The following is a 25,351-nucleotide window of genomic DNA, read 5'->3' on the forward strand; positions in this document are numbered from 1 at the left end:
ATTATCCAAAGGATAACTTTGAATGGCCTTTCTCAGCATGCTTCTGAAAACATCATTTCATACCTCATTCAATGCCACCTATAAAGGGTATTTGCTGGACAGCGTGGAAAACCGAAACATCCGTGCTAAAAGCCAATGGTAAACACCAAGATTAGAAAACGGATTGCAAAGATCGCATGTCCCAGAGCAGGCCATATGCTTTTACCTACATGATGAATAAAAAAAGAACATTTTCCCTCAATTTATGCTGTCTTCAACACTAACAGAGGGAGAATTCTTCTAAACATGTTGCATCGGATGCCTTTAACAAGCAAAAATTCCTAACTCCAGGGACTCAGCATATGTAGGCTATGTCCATACAGAGAAACCAGCTTTTGGGAGGAGGAAGGAGGAAAATATCACTGAATTAAGTCAGTTAATTGAATTTAAAATACCTGGTTGTTTGAATTCAACTATTTCTTTTTCAAAAACGTACTTCTATTTTGATGTAGTTACATTTGCCCAAAAAAGCAAACTTGGAGAAAATACACATTACATTCTTTGGAGTTTTTCACAAAAACAGCTTGCAACAATTAAAAGATGGAGAAAGCTTGTAAGGCTGGAAACTTCTGTGAATTATCACCATTCCATTATACTGCACTTCAATTTTGCTTCCAGCAATTTGAAAGATGCCTTTAAGCTTTCTGTTGGGGAATCATGAATCCAAGCCTTAATCTCCACCATAGCTTCCATCCTTGAGGCAAATCAAGAAAATATTCTGCCGTCTTTGCAGGTGAGCCCCATTCAGCAACTAGATTCCAAAATATAGCAGGAAGGAAACTGGTCAGTGGTGTTCATACTATGCTAGAACATCATGGGGACTCAGAGGCCCACCCAGTTCAAACTATCTATTTTACCTACTTTACAACACAAGGAAACAAATGCTAACAGGTGAAGGGAGCCCCGAATCTCACAGCATGACACAATAAGGGTCAGAACTCAGGTGTCCTGGTTTTCAGATCAGTGTCTCTCTGTTAACACTAAAAGTCAAAGTTTGGTTCTAGAAAATCTGTAATGCCCAAAAGACCTTAAATGCCCTCCCTCCAAACCAGTCTTGGTAATTTCTCCATGGCTTTCACAGAAGGGTAAATGTCTAGTTGGAAGGCCTTTACTAATTTTTATGTTATCTTCTTCCTTCATTCGTGTTTGGTAATCAAAAATAGTTTATCATAATGCTCTCCGTTGGAAGGTCTTCATACTACAGGCAGATACTGTTATTTTCTGGTAGAGAATGGCAGCAGAGTTGGGAAAAAAAGAATGTGGTTTTTTTTCTAACCACAGTAGGTTTTTTCTATAACAATGATTTCACTTTCTAGATATAAAACAGGCATGGTTTCTCTCACCCTGAACTTCTGCAAAATCTAGATTTGATCAAATTCAGAAACTGGTGATTTGATCAAATTCAGAATCCCATATTTTGGGATGATGTGTTCTAGCAGAAAGCCATTGGTTGGCTATATTTTGCTCTTTCTTCCCCAAAAGATTTTTAAATAGTTTTCATTTTTAAAAGGATTTCAACTTCAGATTGTGCCCATGCCAAAGTCTCTATACATCTAATCAATAAATAAATAAGACAAACAAAGCAGCATATGTTTATCCTTTACCATTTGGGAAGTGTACATTAATTACGCAGATTGTCTCCTATGCATCTCCCCCTACCCCCTCCGCGTCGCAGACAGCAGTGCTCAAAAGGGTCCGCAAAATAAAAACGTATGGGGTAATTAAATGGATATTTATAATTAGAACTTAATAATTTGCATCAGGGACAAATGAGCTCTGATTTTAATCTGCAGCGCATTTAGATTAGCCCAAAGATAGTGTAATTTGATGGTTTATAGGCCTCCTCTCAGATTATGAAACAATACCAAGCCTTCAAGTGCAGTGTGTCTATGTCAGGAGTGTGTTAAAGAAGAAGATGCAATGAAAATGTTTGACAACGTGAAAGCAGCCATAAATTACATGACAAGTGTGTAAAAGTCATGATGAAACAAATAAAGGGCTGACCTATAATGCGTCTGATTCATTGTGACACACACAACTCCCTGCACTAATCTCTGCCCAGCAAACGCATTCTTAAGCGGGGAACTACTTAGCACCAGGAACGTTGTAAATTATCACTAGTCAACAGCATTGATTTTTAGTCGACATTTCAATCAGGTTGAAGTAGAAATACTACCCGGCTCATCCAACAGCCTCTTAACCAGTCCACTGCCCCTCTGAGGTCTCCTTGGTTATGGCTTTGTTAAATTTCCATTGCTCTCACCATTCGATATTTATTGTAGCTTTGCCACATCCAGGCACTTGGCCTGAAGGGTCACCGGCCTGCCTCCTGGGACATTAAATTTGTGCTTACCTAACGAAGGCAGAAACAGAAAAAGAAAAAGAAACAAAAGGCCATCATCAGAGATGTGGCCTGATTTTCACTAATTTTCAAGGGAAGAGAAGGAAAACTAGGAGGTGCGAGAGAGGGAAATAAGAAGGGTTCTAAGGCCATGATACGCTTTTTATCATTTCAGCTTTATCATTTCAGTCTAGGAGACTCAGCAAATAAAACTAAGAGCTTCTCCTCCAGGGTGACAAAGGAGAACCACTACACTCTTGACCCAGGGGTATACAGAGACAACGAAGAGGGCCAAGAGAAGGGGTGAGAGGGAAGGGCTTGCATGACCTCCATTGAGGACATCCATGCCCCGGGACAGAGTGCGAAGTGAAAGTGAAACTTTGGAGCTCTTGGCCCACATGGGTTCTCAGCAGCCACCTCCATCCTACCTCAAGCTCAGAAGACAACCTGGATGCGAGCGACAACTTCTTTGTGATGGATCTGAACAGCCTCTCTTGGTTCTAGCAGAAGGACTTACCAAGCGAGCAAAGCTCCCATCCGACACTCGTCAGTGCCGAGGCCAACTCCTCCACTCCTCTCACAGGGCCTCCACATGCAGTAGGCGCTTCTCAACTACCAAATGATTCTGAAATTCTATCAGTGGAGGTCTATGGTGGCCCGGCCAATTCGGAAGGATGGAGAGTACAGGAAAACAGTGACATTTGGTTTTGGAATACATTGTGTAATCCATCTGCAACGAACCTCAGGTCTTGCTTCAGCAAATATTAATAGTGTCAGGGCAGCCTGTGGAGTGACTGGGAGAGGCCACCATGCAGCTGAAAACTTGCCTCTGGGGAAGCCACATGCGGATCATGCGGAGCCGTTGACTGCAGTTTCCATTCAAAACTTCCCTCAAGTTTCCAGCATGCCTCCCGGACTTGCCTTACCACAGCACTTGTTCAGCCAGAAATGAAAACCTCCTCGAAGCAGATTATGATCCCCCAGTACCCATCGTCCTCAGAAGCACCCCTGCCATGCACACTCACTCACACTCAGTCTCTCCCTCTCTGTATAATTCCGATTCTCCCCACCCTTTGAAGGTACAATCCGAGAAGTGAATGCCACAGAGACAACACACAGAACTGCTGCAGGCCAAGTCTCACCACTCCTTAAAAGTCCTAGCTTGGCTTCTCATTCAGCCCGCTGCACTCTCCTAACCAAGCCACACACAAACAGTAAAACCTCCTCCCTCTGTTTTTCAGGACCCTCACTCAATTTCTGGCTCATTCTAGACAGATGGGGAAATGACTACTTGCAAAGCAGAATTCCTTACATTGCAACTTTTCCCAACAGCTCCGTGCTCCTTCAATATGCCCAGAACTGGAGGGGAACATTCTTCCCTTTCCCAGAAGATTGAAAAACTTGACCACAGAACCCATGGGAGGGACAACTGTCCAGCACCAGAGCTTCCTGCCCAGTTGTTGCCTGGCGCCGCCGAAGAAAGCTGCACACGTACGTAGAAGAGGATGGTGGCCGCAGGCCAAAGGATTGAACGGATTGAACAACTGTGGACCCTCAGTGAAGTCATTTAACCCTTGATGAACCCCAATTTCCTCTTCTACCAAATGAGGCTAATGGGAGTGTTTCCTTTCCGGGGTTGTTGTGGGATGGAATATCAATGTGTCAGACACATGGTAATGACAACAGCAATTCTGGAGGTGCAGCCCCCAGAGCAAGTAATGTCTGTGCTTTCCCTCATTTACTTCTCACATGGACTCTGTAAGGTAAGGGACCTTGAGTTGTCTCCATTTCACAGAGAGGTGAAATGATTCCCCCAGACTCTCCCAACCAGTTAGCGGTGATGTAGAAATCTGAACCCAGAGTAACTGCGTCACACACCCAGGCACAAGCCTCTCATAAGGCAGCACATGCCTATGGGGAGAGAGGATTCCCACCCACTGAGGGAACTGCCACCAGAAACATAATGAGGCCCTGAGCTCTTTAGAGCCCCACCTGCCCTGCTCTTCTCTCATCCCAACCTGCTCACCCCATAGTGGGGGAACTACATTGAGACCCCAGGAGCACACAGTTCCAAGCCATGAGTCATAACCGTAATAGTAATGAGCTTTTGTTACATGTTTTACCATGTGCCCAGCACTGAGCCCAGCACCCCCACGTGCTCTCATAGGATGCTCAAAGGCCCTATGAAGCGAGCCCCGTGATTCACCCAGCTTTACAGACTGAGGAAACGGAGGCTTAGGGAATGAAATCTGCCCAAGGTCACACAACTAGAAATGGTATTACTTCTTTAACCTCAGCGTAAACCATTTTATTTCGTGTAATCAAAGGGAAGAAGAAAAGAAAGGAGAGAAACCATATGTTAAGGGCATATTTCCCCTCTTTCAGTCCCTCTTCCCTTTCTTACCAGCTCAGGTTACAAAGACACCTAGGTGGGAGAGAAGACTGCCTCTAAGGGCTTGGCTGAGTTGGGGGCGGTATCCATGGGATAAACCCAGAGACCCCCAAATTTTCCCAGTTTTTATTTGCTACTAGAAAAGGAGAAGAAAATCCCGCCCCCTTATGAGGCCTCAGCCAGGAGAAGTAAATGTGATTTTATCACATTTTATATAGATGTGCACAATGGTGATTTTCAAGTCTATGATGGGAAAAATATTTTTTATTGTGTGAATCTCATTTCAGACAGGTCCCCAAACCAGTAGAAAGCCCTAGTGTCCCCTAGGTGGGATTCTATGAACCCAGCTTTAGCCCCAGCAGCTCCTCTGGTGGGAACTAGAACATGCCTCCTGCCAGTTAGTAACAGGGAAATTCAATTACTTCGCCACTTGTGGCAGAAGGGCAAAGACTGCACATTAAAAGAGCTAAAAATGTCAGGAAGTTATTGGGATGATGACTCTTGCTTGCCAACATTCATATATGAATGCATAATGTCACAATAAACGAAAAAACACAGGAAGAGGCCAAGAAGATAAGAAAATCGAGAACAAAACAAGCCCAAACACATGGGTTTGCCATCGGTCCTGCCCAGGAAAGGCTGTGCCTCTAGCAAGAGCACCTTTTCCCCACCCCTGGCCTTTCCTGAGCCTTCCTTGCACATTATTCTCAGCCACCGACAGCTTAATTCACAGGCCCCTTCCAACAAGTTAAACTTCAGCCATTTAAAAAAAAAAAAAAAGAGTTTCCACTGATTTCCTACCTGCACACGCAGGCACGCCGGCCACGCCCCACCCCACTGCACCACGAGCTCTCACACCTGGTCGCCTGAACACAACCAAACCCTTCCCATCTGGCCCTCGGGTTACTGGCGTTATCACAACTCTTTTTTTCCCAATGGCAAGCCAGGAAAGATGATAGAACCCGCGTGTGTAGCCAAAAGACTGGCCTCAACTGGTTCAGAGGAGGGAAAAAATTGAGCTGTGCGTCTCTTTATTTTTTTTTTTTATTTTTTATTTTTTTGCCTTTAGCCAAAAGACCAGGGAGCATTTGATGTACAGTCAGCAGGTATTTAAAAAAGAAAGAAAGAAAAAGGAAAAAAAAAAAAAAACACTGAAAAGGCTTGGCTGCACTGGGGCCCTGACACGCTCTCATCTAAAGCCTGGCCCTCGGCCAAGTTCATCTGTTAATGGACAACCACAACCAGGGCCCGCACCTCCCCCACCTCCCACTACCCCTCCCGAGTCTTCTCTGTTCTCCTACCTCTTTCGAGCTCCTAAAAACTAGACATCGATTATGTCTGCGCTTTTCCCTTTCTATTCAAGATAAACAAAGTGCTTCAAGTTCAGGGCGCACCCTGGGACCCCTGACAAAACAATCTATCATTCTGTCTGCTAAACCAGTCTGGCTACACCACGGCCAGGGAGAGTAACGCTCCCAATGTACAATTTTCCCTTTGTGCTCCTTCCCTCTTGCCACTAACCTCTTTTCTTTACCACCTTCTCCGGAGCAGATGGACTTGACCACTTTGCTTAAGCCCCTCCTGGCAACCTCAGAAATTAGAGGAAAAAAAAAAAGAGCTCCTGGCTACCCCTCCTCCGGCCCAGGTTTTTCTCCTCCCTGTGTGTTGCCCCCACCGTCCTGCATACACAGACACAAATCCCGTTGGACCCACACAATCTTTTTGACCCCTTCACCACTGACACTAACCCAGAAAATAAATTAAATACTGGGACTGCCCCCTCCTTTGCTTTCTGCAAGAATATTTTAAGTGAGTTTTGTTTTAAATCATATCCATTAATTTACCCTGCCTTGCAATTAAATGCAAGTACACTTTTTACAACCAGTACGGAATGTATTAATCATAACTACAAATGGTCAAATGAGAGCACAGTCCCTCCTAAAAATATTAATAAAATACATAATAAATAATCTTAATGAAACAGAAATAGATTCATAAGCCTTGGCCAGGTCTTTTATTATTTCACGCAAGGGGAAAGTCCAGCCAATGAAACTTGCTCCGTACACTTTGGCAGGACTCAGACCAACCACTACCATTAAACTCAAGAGTGTGTTTTGGCAGTGCCCTGGCACTGGGGGGCCCTGTGCAGACACCACCAGGAGACGCTGACCCCAGTGCCCAAGGCAGGATCCATAACATCTTAGCCTTCCCATGTGATCAAGAAAAGTTACCCACAGGCTGCTTCCCTCTTTCTAGGCTCCCCAGGCAGCTGTTCTGGCAGTGTCCACCCTGCCCCTCAAAAGACAAATGAAATCCCCCAGACCCAGTGGGAAATAAGCCCACCTAAATGAAGGACTCAAGACTGGGGCACCATGAGCATCTGGGTTAAGGCACGGAATCCTGCACCAGCCTTGGAAGCTGCCTTTGTTTCTGCCACACCACCAGGCCCCTGCTAACCTGTCTCCACAACACTCTGCCTCACGCCTCACCCCAGCACTCCCTGCCCCTGCCCCTCCCCCCAAATCCAACACACCCACCGCACAATCGAATCTAATTAAGATCAGGAAGAAATTTGCATTTTCTTTTCACTGTACCCCCAGTAATCACAGAAGTTCTTCAAATTTTGAGAATTTTGTTCCTCTGCTAATTATTTCCCTCATTTTGCATTTCAAGGCACAAAGACAGTCTATCTCACTGGTGGTCTATTAATAGTTTGAAGTTTTGAGCATCAGAAGGTGGTTTTTTTTTTTCTTTTAAAACGATTCTGTCATTTCCAGTTTTGTAAAAAGGTTTTGTTTTGTTTTGTTTTTTTGTTTTTCTTTTTTTGGTGGTGGTGGTATTAATGTTTCTTCAGAAGGGCAGCTTCTGGGCCATTCTGGGTATTATGATTTGGTTTCCCCCTTACAATAGTTACTCTCTGCCTGGTTTACTGATTTACAGAACCTTGGTTATGTGAATGGCGAAAAAGAAAAAAAGGAAAGAAAGAAAGAAAATTCCTTGGCATAAGTATATGTTTGCTGATCAAATTTCAGATCATGTGTTGTTCATTATTATGACTTTACTTGAAAAACAGTTTGCCACAGTGGGATGGATTCACTTATATGCTTTCTACCCCTCCACTCCCTTTAAGTACTTCGAAAAACAGTACAATTTTTTTAAAGGTACATTTAAAGCATGAACTGGTTTGGATTAAAACAATGTTTCACCATCTGTAAATTCCCCGAAAATACATTTTCGAAAGACTTATGCAAAGCCACATGATTTTGAAGCAGCTAATGAGATTGTCCCACCAACAAAATTTAATGGTGACTTAAGAAATTCTAATACTTTTCATTTACTTCCTGTAGAATTATTTGTGTACTTGACATTTATACAGTTTCTCCATTATATAACAATCTACCCTGGGTACACTAGATTATGCCAATCTATTAGAATGAAATTTGTACTCCATATAAGCAGAAGTTTCCAGTCCACTTTTGACTTACCATTATGTTTCAATGTAAAGTGTTATTATAGCAGAGTATAAAGCACAGCTCCTCCATGCTCATGTTTTTAACTCTAATACTGTAATCTTTCTTGCTGCTTCTAGGGCTGTGTCAGTGTTTACATTCCTGGAAGTTAAATAAACCGACATGGCAAAACTCCTGGATAGACTGAATAATAAGGCTTGTGATGACTAAATTGTTTACTTTTTACCTTGTTAGGATCCCTTTCTTGTAAAGTTTGGGGGAGAGAGAGAGGAGAGAAAGAGAGAAGGAATGAAGGGAGTGATGCAAGATAGAAGGAGAGAGATTTATACACTGGCTTCCATATGTCACAAAGACCTTCCTATCCACAGCCAACGCGACTGAAGCAGCATGCATAAGTCAGTGTTGCTTGTTTTGTTTTCTTAAATACCAGGTCAGCTGAATACCCCTTTCTCCACTGCCCATTCAGTCCCACATAAAGTATGAAGATTTTTTTTTTTTTGCCCATTTTCAAATAGCAAATTATCCATTAGATTTCATCATATCTTAGTAAAGCAATTACATCAAGAAAATGATAGTGCGTGTGGAATCAATTATGCATGCAGTTGGCCGGAGACCAAAGGCTGTGAAGTCGGAGAGGGCAGAATCGCTCGACACACACAAATAAAAAGCCCCTGGATCTCACAGATGGACCCCATCAGTTCATCTTACTGCCTAAAAAGTTCATGCACTTAATAATTTATTTGTGTTCTGGATACTGTTTCCCAGCTGAATATTAACAACTTTAAACTGAAGCATGCTTTTAGCATGGTATAGATGGAAGTCGCAGTAGGGCAGTGCTAGGCCCCTCGGAGGTTAAAATTAGAGTTATGTTTTTACACACTGTTCATTTTCCATCACAATTTATTTTCTTTCATTAAACATTCCTTTTAATCAGAATATCAGTTTCAGTGTTCTGATTCTGCTTGTTAACCAGTGATAAACTCACAAACCCAAGATGAACATCAATAATACAGCACAGGTTATTCAACAGCAAAGGCAAACACCAAAATCACAGGCTCTCAAAAATTGGAAACCGTTAGTTAGCACCTTGTTTTCAAGACCAGGGCACTTGTGTACCTTGAGGGAGACACTGGGAGCCCAGGGAGCCTGGAGACCAGGATATACTTTGGTGATGAGGGGAGGACACATTGTAGCTCAGGGCAGCAGCTGAATGGGAAAACTTACTTGATCTAAAAGATAAAAGAGTCAGCCAAACCCAGGCCCAAGTTCTTTAGGTGCTAGCCATCTATCTAAAGAAGGAATCTAAAGCATTGTTAGAAAGGTTTGTAGTTCTGTAGCCTTCCCTCTTCCAAAGGAGAAACCTGATGTCTTAATACACTGGAATAGCCAAGGCTTCCTGCCATCAAACTGCTAACAATAAAACTGCCCTGCAACGTTCATGGGGAACAGAAACTGGCAATACATATTTCTCTATGTATCTGGAAGTGCCTCAATCATATACTTAAATTTTACAGTCTTCTCCCCAAATGAGAACAATTTCCAGCCAACACGTTCACAAACTGTACTTAACGTTAAAAGAAAACGGATAAAACATATGTAATTACTCAAGGTTAGACTTCTAATTCCTCAATTCACTAAAGGAAACTTGGCAAGAAGATGCATCATTTTGCTCCTTTCTACTGGGGCATCTGAGGAGGAGAGCCACTGAGGCAGCTAATACACAAAACATGATCAAAAGTGATTAACAACAGCTTCATATGCAAATTGCATTAATGAAGGAGTGCAAAGTCATCATGTAAATTAAATATGTCAAATCTCTTGGTGAACTTTCAATCTTGAGAAGAAAAAACACTGCTTTAATTTTTTTACATCATCAATTTTGCAAGATTGAAAATCTAAGAATCTTGGTGCTATAAACAATTTTCACCTTTTTTTTCTCCTTCAGCAGGCTGACAGGCCAGCCTGATGTGCACCGAATGTACATGTTAATAGGCCAATCAAAAATGCAAAACAATTCGCAATTACTGGAAGGACCTAATGGTCATTAGAATTTACAACTAGGTAATGAACTGAAGTCTGCCCACACCATGCATATTCATAAAGCAATTTAGCCTTTGAAGATTAAAGAAGTGCTTAAAATTCAAATGAGCTTTAGCAAATTATCAGTAAGATTCATCCAAAAAGCAAAGGGTTTTTCTTCCTATGATTTCCTCATTTTTTTAATGCAAAATTGTTATATCTTCCAGACTGAGCTTAAACTAAACATAGAGCTTCTAGTCAAGCCAAAGGGGCTAAGAGACAAACAGAGGCTGCAAACATCGTCACGGACTTTGTTCATAAAACTAAGCCCTTAAGAGCCAAACCTATCTCTAAACATGGTAATTTATCAAAAACAGCCCAGAGTCGCTCATAGGCAGTACTGCACAGTCCTCCAACAGAACAGATTAACTCGAGTCCCTCCACCCTCCCAAAAAGCCTTTTCCCCCTCAAGTTGTCTCTCCTGTGTAAACATCCACTGTGGTATAAAAACAGCTTTTTCACTGGCTTGGAGTGGCATTAATTTTAGAAGTTTCTGCTTCCAAAGGGAAACCAGCAAGAAAGGAGAGGCACAGGAGGGAGAGGAGCAAGGTCTGGTTTACTTCTGAGGAGTGCATATCCTGTTGCTTGAGATCTGCCTTTCTGATTTCCCCCATTCAGCACTAGCCACACTGAATCCATGGTGAATGGGTCATGCAGACATCAGCTGACATTCAGAAGGCCGTGGTGTCCACCCACCACCACCATCCCACCCCAGTTATTAGAGTATCGTGGGAACCTGGATTTTCAGGCTTTCCAATTACTAGTCTGGAAAAGAATCCTTTGCTTGAATGCTAACTCACACCTTGCTAACCTCCTGACATTTAAAAAATTCTAGTGACAGAATTCCCAATGAACTCATCTTCCACCCAACCCGAACCTCTCCAATCCAAGTGAAAGCAAGAAAGTATATGTTAAGTCCTATCTTAGCTGGTGTGCAAGTCAGACTGAGAATAACAGCTTCGAAAGGCCACGTGTCCGAGCTTACCGCTCCACTGCTAGACCCAAAAGCTCTCTGCTGTGGGGATTTCATTTGAACTGCTATCGAAGAATATTCCAAGAACCTCTCTCCTCACCCTTCTCCCCCTCTCTCCCCCAGCCTCAGACTTTCTCCTAGAGTTGATCTTACCAGAAATGTGGATATTATCAAGGAAATGGGAAAGAGAAGGGAGAAAATCTCAAGTACTACCCCCTGATTTCTTAACTCTCTTATCCTTGGGCCCTGCTCAGAAATGTGCCACATTTTAACATTTATTAGAAAGGATAGGATGCAGAGCTGCATGGAACCCACATCCACAACGAACTGTATGAGCCACAGGTCCACAGTCCTGACCAATTCCGTTTGACACTAATGTTACTCTACATGAGTAGGGTTCAATGAGGGTTGATATGGGATGTGACAGGGTAAATCAGAATTAGATTAAAAACAAAAGTTTAGAAACCGATGCTACACTGCAGAGCAAATGGGACTTGAAGGCCAAATTTCCCCTAACTGCCTTCAAGTGATTTTCCCTATTAGAGCGTTTGCCTGCCACCCCCCTGCTGGCAACACCACAATCACATCAGAAAGTGAAGTGGAATGCATATAGGAAGCCTTGAGATATTCCTCCTTAAATACAATACCTATATACTTAATATATAGCAATTAACTTCTGGTCAGGAGTGTGCAGGCAGCAGGCTGCCCCAAGCAGATAGGAGGGGAGGGGGGCCCAGAGCTGGGACAAGCACAAAAGACAGGTCCAACAACAATGCCTGCTGTCAGCAGCTGAATTATTTTTATACAGGAATTTTTATCTCTATTGTACAAACAAGTACGTGTCTGTGCTGACTTGTTAAGCAATCCACTTGTATGTAGAATAAGATTTTTTTTTCTTTCTTGCTACCAGTCACACAGCTCCAAGATCAGAAGAAATACATAGTCTTTGAAGCTGCTCAAATGTTTTAGTTAAAAGGACAGCAGTTGTTTTCAAAGATCCAAGAGTATCTTTATCAGAATTAAATTTTTCCTTATTGATTTTTTTCCCCTTAACATAACAAAAACATAACATGAGAAGGTTACGATTTATTATTAAAATTTTTTTCAGCCTTTAAATCATTCTTCAGTAGCCAATGTTCACTTTTAAATGTAAAGGAATAATTTTTTTTTAAATCTTAGGGTGCAATGGAATAGGAGAGAGAAACTCACGCGATTTAAGATTGAACATTGGTTAATGCATTATTTTAACTGGGAACTGAAAAGATCTGGGGCAGGGGAGTTAAAATGGGGAGTAAATGGTTCACGGATGGGTTCCCCCCTAAAAGTAAATAAATCATAAAATCATGGTATACCCTGAGTTGGTGAAGGAGAATACTTCAGGTTTGCTTCTCTTAGTTTTTTGAGGTTTGTTTTTGTTTGGGGAGAGGGGGGATTGGCCAAATATTAAAACTCTATATTTAAAAAGTACAGGATCAGACTTGGCACACAGTGCTTTGTGCTCCAACATAAGAATCCAAGCTACACCTTATTTCTCTAAAAATTAACAGATGTGATTTCCTTGCAGCTTTTTTATGCATCATTACATGTTAAGAAAATGAACAACTGATGAATATAAATTTAAATGCCCTGATGCTTAGCAAAAAGCTTCCTTGTGTTTTTTAGAATGTTCAAAAAGCAAATAGAAAGGCGAGGTAGGTACACAACAACACCGGTGTTCTTTTTGAAGGCACCCTTGCAGGTTTCACAATAATTCCATTTTTTATTTTAATGGGAGTTTTTAATCAGTGGATTCGCCTCTATCTAAAACTAAAATCAAATTGTAGGTGTAATTGTTCATCGGCAATGCTAACAACAGTCAGAATACAAACAAAAACTCATTGTGAGTGACCAAAGGTCCCCAGGTATCCCCTTCATCAACATACCTGCTCCAGGTTCCCACTGGGAATTCCCTGGCAGAGACCGATTCAGTTCTGAATAACATGCTGCCAGCCCTATCTGGAAAAGAGTGTGCAAGGCACCTTCTCGCCTCTTTTACAGGAAGTTTAAACCTGATCATCTCACCTTTAGGTACATATAATTTGTTGTTTAGCACTCTGAGAACTTGGCATTTTATCTATCTAAAGAGATCAAAAAGCGAAAAAATAGGGCAGAAGATGGAGCGAGCTGAGGCCCAGCTTAGCTCTGGTGCACACGTCAATCGTGCACTGCGCGTTGCCTTAGAGGACCAACCTGCGCAGGTAAATCTTCCAGCAGCATTGCATCAGATCCGCTCACATCAGTCTCCAGGGTGAACCAAGAGACGACACTTCAGTTCCCTGTCTGCAAACTTCTAATTCGCCAGTTCTTAGCAGCTTATTTTTCCAAGTGTTTTGTTTCAGGAAACATGTATTTTTCTTTATACGTTTTGTGGATCTACCACAACTGCTTCTGACAGCTGTTGATTCTGTTAAATGAACACATTATAAAAATCTTCTTTAAAACCTCAAGCAATGTGGACTCAAAAATATAATGGTGAAATATTTTAATGGAATTCCAGTTGAAAGTTTTTTTTTTTAAAAAAAGTACAAATGAAGGTACAGAAGTCCTTTAGATCAGTACTAGATTTAAACTGAATGTTTCTCTCTCTCTCTCTCTCTCTCTCTCTCTCTCTCTCTGTGTGTGTTTGTGTGTGTGTGTGTGTGTGTGTGTTTAATGGGGAAAGAGGGGTGTTGCAAATCACCACAAATATTTACACTGTACTCCCTTTGTTCAAATCACATACTTTTAACAGGAAAAGCTGGAACTGTGGCTATTTAAAATTTTAAATATTCAAACGCCTGTAATTAACCATATGAAACAAATTATGTTGCATTTCTCCATACCAGCACATGCAAAAAAATTCTGGTGGTGAATTGGGAGGTGGCAGAGTTGGGGAGACAACTCCAAGAGAAGAAAAGGATGATGTTTTCATTTTGCTATAGATCAAAGGAGAACAAGAATGGAAACTGTGGCATATCGAGCATTTTTCCATTGCTGTCTTTCACACTGGGCTATCTAAGTTTATACAATTCCCCAGACTAGCTGCATATTAAGCTTGCTGTGTACAGCTTTATTATGGTGCGGTGGTGGAAGAAGCATTAATATTCCAGCTCCACATCTGACAGGGCATTTACATGCGCCCATCTGAGCGGCACCTGAGAGCTCCTCCAAGGTGCAGTAACTGTGCGCCTATTGTAAAGGCAAATGAAGCTCACCTATTCCCTGCTGGGATCAGAAGTGACCTCACCACCCCCCATGCCTCAAATCCTTCCCTTGCCAACCTAACTCAGTGCCATTGCAGAATGACGAATGAGCTCAGAAATAGACCCCAAGTTACTAACCCTGCTAAGAACAGCAAAAGCCTTTGCTGAAATGTTTTAAAAATGCATAGGGAGTGCAGCTGGCCAGTAAAAAGCAAGGAGACAAATTCCAATGAATCCAATATGGAATACGTTACATTCTAAAACTGATTAGAAATACAGTCTGATGTTTACTGGCTTCAAATTGAGTTTGGCATCAAGCATACTGACTTTAATAATGCTGGCACTTTTTAAATTATTATTATTTTAAATCTGCCTTTGGTCTCTAGGAGCACATGGAGAGAGCTAAAGAATTCTTATTTGTCAGGTTACATTTCCTGGAAATTAAGTTTGTGACAGAAAATGACTCCAGTAGCAATAATATGGTTCGTGCTCAGATTAATTAGGTCATGTTGTAAAAACTACGTGGCAAATTACAAAGGTAAATTTACTGATATTGGCCAGTGCTCTGTACCCTCGTTGTAAAGGGAAGAAGCTGTTTAAGGATGCTCATTTACCTGGGTAGGAGAAAAGAACCAAGGAGGGAGGGAGACAATGGTCAATTTCCTATTTGTATTACAAATAAAAATAGTAGTCATTATCCATTAAATTATATAGTCTGAACATATTTTATGAACTTTATCAATGTCATCCAAATTGACACATAACATACAAACCTGCTTGATTTGAAATAATGTTAAAAGTGGGCTCTAAGTTAGAATCTTTTTTGTTTTAATCCTTGAAATAACAACACTGCTGACATAGCCATGACCCAAATGAAATCTGAACAAGCAGAAAGGTACTAAAGATCCTTAGTGATTAAATCTCATGCTAAAAAAGTGGCAAGGTGCCAGGCTGGGTCCAGCTTGATGCTAAGTGCTTTTTATTGCACAAAGCTGGTACTACTGTATGTTAAAACAGACTTGGACTTGGGGTAAATTTTGTCAAATGATTTCTTTGTGCAATAAAGGGTGTGAACAGACCAACCAAAGTAGATTAAATTAACATCCAGTGACGCAATCTTGGTGCATCTCCCTCGCTATGCTTTCTACTTCGGTTAAATTTAATATCTCCCCACAAAGGAAAGCCAAAGTTTCTTCCTTTCTTACTGACCAGCACGCAAAGCCACCATTCACCTATTCTCTGTTATTAAACACTTTCATTGAGAAATCACAAAAATCTAAAAAATGTTTCCCTAAGATTTGCATGTTTGTTATGTACCCCAATTTAGTACTCCCACATTAGCCAAACTACATGGAGGCTGCAGTGTGAAATTAATGATTTTCCAGGACTCTAAAAGGTGCCATTAATATGCATCCAACTCGCCTCCTCCCTGAGCTGAAGGTTGCCTGTCCTGACCCTGCCTGCACGTTTCTACACCCAGTTGCATTTTCCAGTCCATGTGCAGCTCCACAATTAAATGCCACATTCACTAAGAGAAAGGTGTGCAAAACATATTTCAGATCCTTTATAGTAAAGGCACAACTTGCAACACAACAAGGAATGGGGTGATTTAAGAAATTACAGCACTGGTTGTTGTTTTTTTTAAGCTTTCACAGAATAAACACAGAGAGCGGGAGGGAAACTTTGTCCCCCTCTGCTCCTGTTCTTGAAGTGAATACATATTTGTGTTTCCAATAAAAGGCCATTTTTACATTAACTGTCTGTAACAGCAGGAGACAGAAAAACTAACACAATCTCCACATCACACACAGGATGATCTTCATATCACGTGGACCTATTCTCAAAACTATTATTTATAAAAGACGACTAGGAAAATGCACAATGCATCTTTTCTGTGTCACCACAAGGGTAATGTCTGAAGAAGTTTGGGATCTTTAGGATCTGCTACATTTTAGATATATACATTTTTTCCTTTTGGCTTTCCTTAGTAAGTTTAGCAGCCATGCGGGCCACTGTGTTTAATTAAGCTTTCAAAAGTCCTGACAATGCCAACAATTGTAGGACACTTCTGCGGCTCAATCATGCAATCACTGTGACAGTTCTATTTACAATTTGTCTTAGAAAGAGTTTCTCTGACATTGTACTTTGACAAAACATCCAAGCTGCCAGTTCACAACCTTTCTCTGTCTTATTTACAAATACAGCTTGTATATAGGACTCCCAGTTTCATGAACATGAGTCTTTGGATAGTGGCCTCGCAAACATAGGCTCCCTATGAAAATCCTAGGTATTTATTAGGAAACAATATTCTCTACTCTCTGGATTCTGAAGGTAAATAAAATGTTCACCAGTATATTGTTTTTGTGGTAGTGGTGTTTTTTTGTTTTAACTGCCATGCTGAAAATTCAGAGGTCAGTTGTTTTTATTCAGAATCACATAAATAAAGAGAAAAGAAAAATAAGTAGTCATAATAGCATACTATAATTTATAGTCTCATTTACAATTATACCACAAGTTACACAAATACATCCTCCAGTTCAGTCTGAGCTAGGAGAGAATCAGAATGGCTACAAAAAGAAAAGGTAAGTTAATTTTCTAAATTCTGAAAAGCATATTATATTTTATTTACTTTTAAGTAGCATGCTAATGTATTTCCATTTTGAATTAGTGTATCTCCCTTCTTTAGAGTATCTGTCTGGTATATAATTATTTAAATACCAGCTATACTGTCTAGGCAAATAATTTTAAATACCCTGATATAAATGCCTATGTTATGATTTTAAAGAGAAAAAAATGTTATATATGAACAGGAGCAGGCTTTACTACATTTTATAGGATTTGTCATATTTTTTCTCTAGTCTCTCAAAAAGCTAACTTTATGACAGCCCAAACCTAATGTAAAGATTCCTATGTGCAATAAGCCAAAACCTCAAATCTGACATGATGGGATCATGCTTGGGTCTTTTCTATAAGGGAACAGCAGTTTCACATTCAGTCATCTTCCATGAATATTTCCCCCATCATAACATGAGACTAAAAAAAAAGAAAACAAAACAAAACCCCTATTGAAAGCTCTGACTGCAAGTCAAAGGCTGCTGATATCTGAGGGTGGATATTTGACACACACATTGATGAACTGGGCCCACACAACATAAGCTGCTAATTCCCAGCTAAATTAATACTACTTCAATTATCTCAATGGGTCACAATCACATGATATGTTGAATATTTTAATAAAATGAAAAAAGCAACCTGATTAACAACTATGTGTACAGCTCATATATGTACGTGGATGAAGTGGTGGAGTACATACCCATCTACTCACCAGGTAAAAAGAATCCTCTCTAAAAAATACTCAGCTTGGGCCAGGCGCTGTGGCTCAAACCTGTAATCCCAGCACTTTGGGAGGCTGAGGCAGGTGGATCACCTGAGGTTAGGAGTTCAAGACCAGCTTGGCCAACATGGTGAAACCCCGTCTCTAGTAAAAATACAAAAATTAGCCAAGCTTGGCGGTGGGTGCCTGTAATCCCAGCTACTAGGGAGGCTGAGGCAGGAGAATCGCTTGAACCTGGGAGGCAGAGGGGCAGAGGTTGCAGTGAGTCAAGATCATAGATCATGCCACCGCACTCCAGCCTGGGCAACAAGACCAAAACTCTGTCTCAAAAAAAAAAAAAAAAAAAACCTTAGCTTGGAGAGGCGTGAGTACAGTGAAAATGCATACCATTTTACTCAAGATATAAAGAACTCTGCCTTATTCTCCTATCTGAAAGCCCCAAATTCTAAGTTTTATTTATCTTAGGGAGAATCTGTCACTGTTTTATTCTTGCTTCCTGCTTATAAAATGGTACAGGCTCACAGTGAACTCAAATCCAACTTACATCACTTTAATAAAGGCTTTCCTACCCAGCACGCTTAAATGACTATCTTTTATGTGGTTGCCAAACATATTCTTCTAGAGATTCATCAATATATCTCTTTCCTTAATACAAAAGCATTGCTTCTCTTTTCTTTTTGTGACACAATTCAAATATCTACTGAATGATTACTGTTACTGTTTCCTTCCTCATCATAAAAAGAAAAGCAGACTTGGAATTGCAGAGACGTGCTTTAGAGAAATGGGCTGGGGGTACACACATAGCCGTCTTCCAGAACTTCGCTTCAGGGGCACCTGAGGGCCAGAGCATCGGAATTTATGTGCAATGGTAGAATGTTAATTTCACCATAGGAAACTCTTAATTCATTACTGTGAATTATGAGAAGTCGTGATTCTAGTTACTGACATCTCACTTTGAGATGTGACCACGCTATTTATGTTCAGCCAGTTCCAGGGTGGGAACAGGTGATCAAACACAATGAAAGAAATCAAGACTTTGTAATTATTCATGTACGAAAGGTTTACCTCACCTGGGTCGCAGCACTTGTTGTGCACCCATTGAATATCTTAGACATCTTAGAGAGCTTTTCGTCTCAGTTAAACAATTGATTATTAGCTCTATAAAATATATTTTAAATTTGCTTTTGGTTTTGGCTTCTCCAGGCTCTGCTATTGTACTTGTTCTTTAAAAAAAATAATAACAGAACCTTTAGACAACCAGGGAGTTCAAGCAAATATCTTTTATTCCCCTACATAGATTCACAACGACAGCAGTAAAAGCCTTAACTATACGTAAGGCCTTCCCCCCAGCTTTTAGATTCCTCCTCCAAATACAGAGGCACAGAATTTTTGAGCTGGTTAATCTGAGACTGAATAACCTATTTGGGACCTCAGTAAGAAGTGTGGTTTTAATTCTTGCTTGACAGATACTGTGTTTTGTCTTTTAAACGAGCAGCTCGATATGTAAATACGATGTTACATCACGCAAGTGTTACTCCATATTTGGTGATTTAGCAAGGCTTTGGATCTCCGAAGACGACAAATCCCCTTCCGCCTGCTCTTGCTTCATTAATCATGCCTTACACTTCTGTTCATTTTCCTTCCAGTCACAAGACAACACATGGAAATGGTCATTCCCACATCCTACTGGGGGATAGGAGAGATAAAATCTTCACCTACATGTCACATAAGGTAAATGTGGTGGATTCAAGAAATACACTGTGCAAATGCAGCTTCCCCAGTAGCAGATTTCCCATTTCACTAAAGGGAGTGTATCTGAGTGTATCTGAGTGTTATTACAGAAAGCATTAAAAAAAGAAAGAAAATGCCACGTTTGGTTTTAATGATCAAATTCTAGAGGGGGAGAGGAGAAATCATATGACATTTAATCCCCTCTGGACCACTGACCTATTATGGTTCAACTTTGTGGTCAAACTAGGTCAGAGAGACAAGTTCCAGTGAATCAACTGATGATATGCACCACCCTTCCTAAAACTGAACAAACCTCTTGCCTTTCGGGAGCTGGGTTGGGGGGCAGATGGAAGAAAGTGATCCACCAATAGGCATGGCATGTCGGTCATCACAGAATCTGTATCGACTTTGTCTAATGTGCTCAATCAAAAAATGTTTTGAGGGTCACTATATAGCGTTGCTGTTTATCACTTAGAGCAGGGAATTTAAGTCCCACTGCTAGCCTTTAATTCCTTTTCCCTTGAGCTGCCGAGAAACCCACACACCTAGCTACCTCCCTGCTAAAATTAACCGAAGGAGGGAGGGCTGTTGAATATGCGTGTGGATTTTTCCAAGAAAATTTTTACATTGTGTTATAGCAGAAACAGTGGAGTCTGGACTGGACATTTGTAAGGGTGACATGAGGCTGTGTAAACCACAAACAAAATCAAGATACATCTGTCAAAACCACATCAGAGACAAGAGAGAGCACAGAGAAGCATTTATCATTTAGCTGAGGAGGCAGGCTGCAGGGAGCAGCCGTTCCTGTCAAACCAACCTTTTGAAATTTCCAACATGCCCTTAAACTTTTCGAGTAAGCATGTCTGTGCGCTTCAGCAACTGCCCTCTCTACTCTGGCCGGGCCAGTCGAAAATGGCATCTTAAAGTCAAGGTCATGGTGTCATCGCACCACGGGGCTGTGTTTAATTACAGCCCCATCCGGGCTGACAGCCAATATGGATCCAAGGCTAGCCCTGAAGCTCAGTTAACTCTTTCCACCTCCTCCAACTACCCTGCCAGTCCAGTCTACTTCAGGGAAGCCTTGAGAACGAGCTGAACCCCTAAGGAGGCCTGGCCAGATGTTCTGAGTCAAACAAGTCGTTAGCTGAACTGCAAATGCCTATATGGCCACTTTGCCTCTGACACGTCACCAAGTCTGGAAATGGACAATGGAACTGGACTAGGTGTAGTAAAAGCTCAATACTTCAAAATGAGAAGGTGAGGATGGGGAAGAAAAGAAATCCAAAATCGACAGATCCAGAGAGAGGGTGTCTGGTGTGTGTACCTGTCCTGCCTACATCTGATTCAGTTAGGTGGAAAATATTTATTTTTCTGTGTTCTGGACGTAAGCAACGGAAATGATTATTTTAACATTACAGGGCTGTCATGGACAGTCACATGCAGAAATAGAGAAAGCACTTCACCACTCCTTACTGCTTGGCTACAGCACCTCTGAAAATGAAAAGAAAGCATGCAAACAGCTTTTCTCCTTGCTTCTCATTTACCTGCTATGTGTTCCTGTTTGGGGCAAATTCCTCTAGATGACGTTGATAAACAATCGTCATCCTCTGGCGTGACCTGGATGCCAACCTCCACGGGATTGGATGCTTTTTTCATCTCGATTGGTGAAGGGGAAGGTGGCTTATCCACAGCTTTTTCTAAGCAGAGGCTGCCATTGCATTGTTTCCGTTTGTGCTCGATAAAAATAAGAATGTCCCCCAACGGGAAGTTCATCTGGCACTGCCCACAGGTGAGGAGGTCATGATCCCCTTCTGGAGCTCCCAACGGGCCGTGGTCTGGTTCATCATCTGTAAGAATGGCTTCAAGAGGTTCGGCTGTGGTTGGAGAAACAAAAGCACAATTATTAGAGTGCCAGAGAGGAGAGAAAGGGGGGAAAGCACATCTCAACCCCATGCTATCCTACCACATCATGTAAAGTGTTTCTAGGCTTCTCTATGGAATACCCAGAAAATGTGAGTATACAAGATGTACAAGGATGTGAAGGTTATCAACCAGAGAGCAAATTTATCAATGAGGCAAATCATCATATATGTATAGAAAACAGTCTTCCTTGCATAACTCCAGAGAACACACACACACGCATATACACGTGCACACACACACACAGCAACAAATGTGCCTGGTTTGTAAGTTTAGAAAGAATGCTACTTAAATAGTTAACACAGGGAACATAAAGGAAGCTTAAATAATAACTACAAGAAAAACTGGTTAAAAAAAAAAGTGGAGAGAAACCAAATTTGTTTCTTTTTTCCTATACACTAAGTTGTCCATTGTGCCAAAGAATGAAAGGAGAGGTGAATAAACACACACAACACAGCCTTTGTGTGTGAATGTATATACTCCTAAGTAAACAGACCTGGCTTCATAAATTAGAAAGCTACTATGTCACACGAAAAATGTGCCATATTTACACTGCCGTAATAAGAAAACGACTGCATGCACCTATGAAACGGATCTAAATAATAATCATGTCGCAGCATAATTCACACTGCCAAAAACCTTTCTGCTTTCACTCTCAGCAGTGCCACAAAATCAAAGAAATACCAAATTCACTGGCAATACTTCTCAGACACATTAGCTAAATGGGATACTTCTGAGTACTTAAGAAAATAAGCCAATTAGTCTTTTTTTTTTTTTTTATTCTGAGAAACGGAATGCCTAAAATATTCTAAATATGTTTGCACTTGGTGGCATCCATGACATAAAAATCAGAATGGTCAAGCAAACACCACATTTCAGACCAAGGCTGAGAAGTCCTTTCTTTAGACTTGAAATACTTCACCTAATGTTGTCAAAGTTGACTAATTTTCTGAATGAGCTCCAAAATGTTTCATTATGTGACTATTTCTGCACACATAATCACCAGCGGATGGTATAACAAGGTAGCCATGTCTTTTTCCTGTTGGCTTTTTTTTTTAACTTTGTACTAAAATACTCCAGCATCTACTTTACCAGCTTCTATCATTTTTTAACCTTCCAAAGGGGAAAAGAGAGTTGGTAAGTCTCTGCTTATGAAATCTTATGCTTGCTCTATCAAAAAAAAAAATTACAAAATACAAAACACATCCAGGATGCTGCCAGTTAATAAAACTGAAGCAGAAAATGTACAAGTCTTAAACAGTTAATCAGTCTGACCTTCTTTAGCAAGCTGCCAATTTCACATTTAATGAACTTAAAGCCACAGAGAATCAAAAAATAGATTTTAATTTGAGTGTAGAATATTGGAACAGATTTTGATAAAGTGCAAAAATCCAGTGAACTCAGGTTAAATTTATTTCAACCCTACCCAGGCTGAATATTGAGGGGGAAGATCTGGAGTAACTCCCAGATGTGCTAGGTGAAATAATATTGAGAGAGCCCTGCCTAGCTGCACCTGTGCTCAAGTAGGACATCTCATAATTTCTAGCCTCTGGTACTCCTCCTAATTTAACATAAGGTCACCACAGGAATATGAAGGTTATATTCCTACTAATAAAGACAGTAAAGTAAGCATTTATGTTTCTTTGCCCAACATACTGGCCAAAAGATAAATACAGAATACATATGCATACTTTTCAAATAAAAGAAGACAAACGGAAGTGCTTCTGCATTGTGCCTTTATGTCATTCTTCTCTTACATTTGCTTCCATTTTGACCAAGTGAGGAATAGGGAACTCACTCTCAAAATATTCCTGTTGTCTGAATTAAGGATTTTAAGTACACATTGATAAATGTGGCTTTTTTGTTTAGCATTAGCTACAAGTTCTGAGGTTTACAGACTGAAGGAAGACTCAGGAAAATATTTTATTTTATCAAAGTTAGTAGTACACAGAACCTTTGCAAAAAAAAATTTTTTTAATTCCACCGTTAAGATTCTTTTTTTTTTTCCCCCAAGGCCTGATACATTTCTAAAAGTGGGAATATTATCTAGGTGCAAAAGGAAATATTCTCCTAGGTATCAAATAGTTAAAAGTAATGTGGTTCAAAACAGACTTGGTTAAAGTCTTCTAAATGTAGTGACTGAACTGATTTACAATCAAAACCGGGAAATGAAGTGGTAATTCAGAGGTTGCTGATTACACCTCCACATTTCACCTAATTAATTTTATAGGAGGCAAAGTTCTTGAAAATAACAAGATGATCAAATGTACAGATATAAAACCTGTAACCTCAACATTTTCTATGCTCTTAACGTAAATTATTGCTAATTAACAAGAATTATATCCTGATGTATGAAATACGTTTAACATCGGTCTCCTTGCAAAACATTTGGCTAGTGATGTTTAGAGAAATACCAAACCGTGTTTTAATATTGCTGCTATATTATTAAAAATCAGACAAAGTGGGACACAAAGAAAATATGAAAACACAATTCTCATAGTGTAGTCTACTGATTTGCATTGACATCTTTTCTCAGTGGCAATCAACATTTCTTTTCTGGGCATCTGATAATTTCTCTGCATTTTAATGCAAATTCCCCTTTCCCTAAAAACCTTCCTAACCTCAGCCATTTTACCCCCTCCCTCAATTCAACTCCATCCTCCTTCGCCCCAATAATACCAACGTTTCTAAGCTCCGGCCTAAACTCCGGCTACAAAGCAGGGAGTCCTCGATTGAAGTGGAAGGGAGTGAGCAAATAATCATAATAATTAGCCGCGAATTCTCTCTACGAGGGGAGGAAGAAATAGAAAATAAAATGCTTCTACGTTCAAACAGCAAGACAGCCTGGAACGTCTCAATGTCTCTCGGTGGCAGACTGAGATCTCTTTCCTCTCTGTGTAGTTGCAAAAGAATAAATATAACGAAAAAAATAATAATCCTTACAAGAAATGTTGGTAAAGAGCGAGGGAAACGAGAGCTGCCGAGGAGCGGAGGGGGAGGGGGAGGGGGAAAGGGAGCTGTGTCTTCAAGTTTGCTTTCCAAGTCCTTCGCCTTGATTGTCTTAACAGGGTACAGAAGCAAACGGAGGCTGAAATTCAGAGAGGAAAAGCAAAGAAACAAAAGCAAAGCCGGGGGCTACGGGCCCGGGGCAGGGGGCCCGGCAGGGGTGGACCGTGCAGAAAGTGAAGTTGGGCGCGGGGACTCTAAGGCACAAAGCGAGCAGCGTGCTGGCTGCAGGCTCCCGCCGCGCTTGCTGCGAACACGTGCAGCAGCGACCGCGGGGTCTTGGGGCCCGGGGGCCCGGCGGCGGAGGGCAGCCAGGGGCCCTGACTGCTGCCTCCATGCCCGTCCAGCTCGGCCGCGGGGTGACGGTTCCCTGGGCCCGCCAGTTGGTGAAAACGGAAGTGAGGTTTGGAAAAACCGGCTGGTTAACCTGGTGCAGTCTCAGTATCTCTGCACACACCTCAAGTGCGGGTCCTGAAATTCATTCTGTGTCCACAAGCTTACACTTTTTACTTTGGGGGATCTCTGCAAATGCGCTTCCCCCGCAATTCTGAGCACTGGGTGTGCGCGCAGAGGTGGCTGCGGTTATTCATTATTAATGACGCTGCTTGCCCGCATCATTATGATGATAACTATTACTATTGTGATTCCGAGCTCCTAGGCGAGAGCCATGGGAGGCGGGGAGGGGGGTGCCGGGCTGCAGAGCCGCCGAGCAAGCCAGCCGAGGCCACCGAGGTCTGTGCTTTCCATGGGGGTGAGGGGGTGGAAGAAGTGAGCCTGGAGACCAAGTGCAAACTTGCCATATCCCCCTCTTTGGCCATGCCCCGAAGCCCTAGAGCGCGCACTCC

General features: G+C 41.4%; 1 protein-coding gene across 5 annotated transcripts in view; it reads right to left on the reverse strand.

Annotated features, from left to right (window-relative positions):
* BCL11A (B-cell CLL/lymphoma 11A (zinc finger protein)) overlaps positions 1 to 25,351 on the reverse strand; it is a 99,245-nt gene that overhangs the window by 72,985 nt on the left and 909 nt on the right. For 3 of the 5 annotated variants that reach the window (XM_011941818.1, XM_011941816.1, XM_011941814.1), the window contains exon 1: positions 21,125 to 21,787. In XM_011941818.1, coding sequence (XP_011797208.1) covers positions 21,125 to 21,533 — 409 coding nt within the window. In that variant the 5' untranslated portion in view covers positions 21,534 to 21,787. Of the gene's footprint in view, positions 1 to 11,306; positions 11,375 to 21,124; positions 21,788 to 25,351 lie in introns of those variants that run through there. The other 2 variants (XM_011941815.1, XM_011941817.1) reach the window with 2 other exon arrangements.

The sequence above is a fragment of the Colobus angolensis genome, unplaced genomic scaffold (genome assembly GCF_000951035.1).
Source record: "Colobus angolensis palliatus isolate OR3802 unplaced genomic scaffold, Cang.pa_1.0 Scaffold201, whole genome shotgun sequence".
NCBI classification, from domain to species: Eukaryota; Metazoa; Chordata; class Mammalia; order Primates; family Cercopithecidae; genus Colobus; species Colobus angolensis.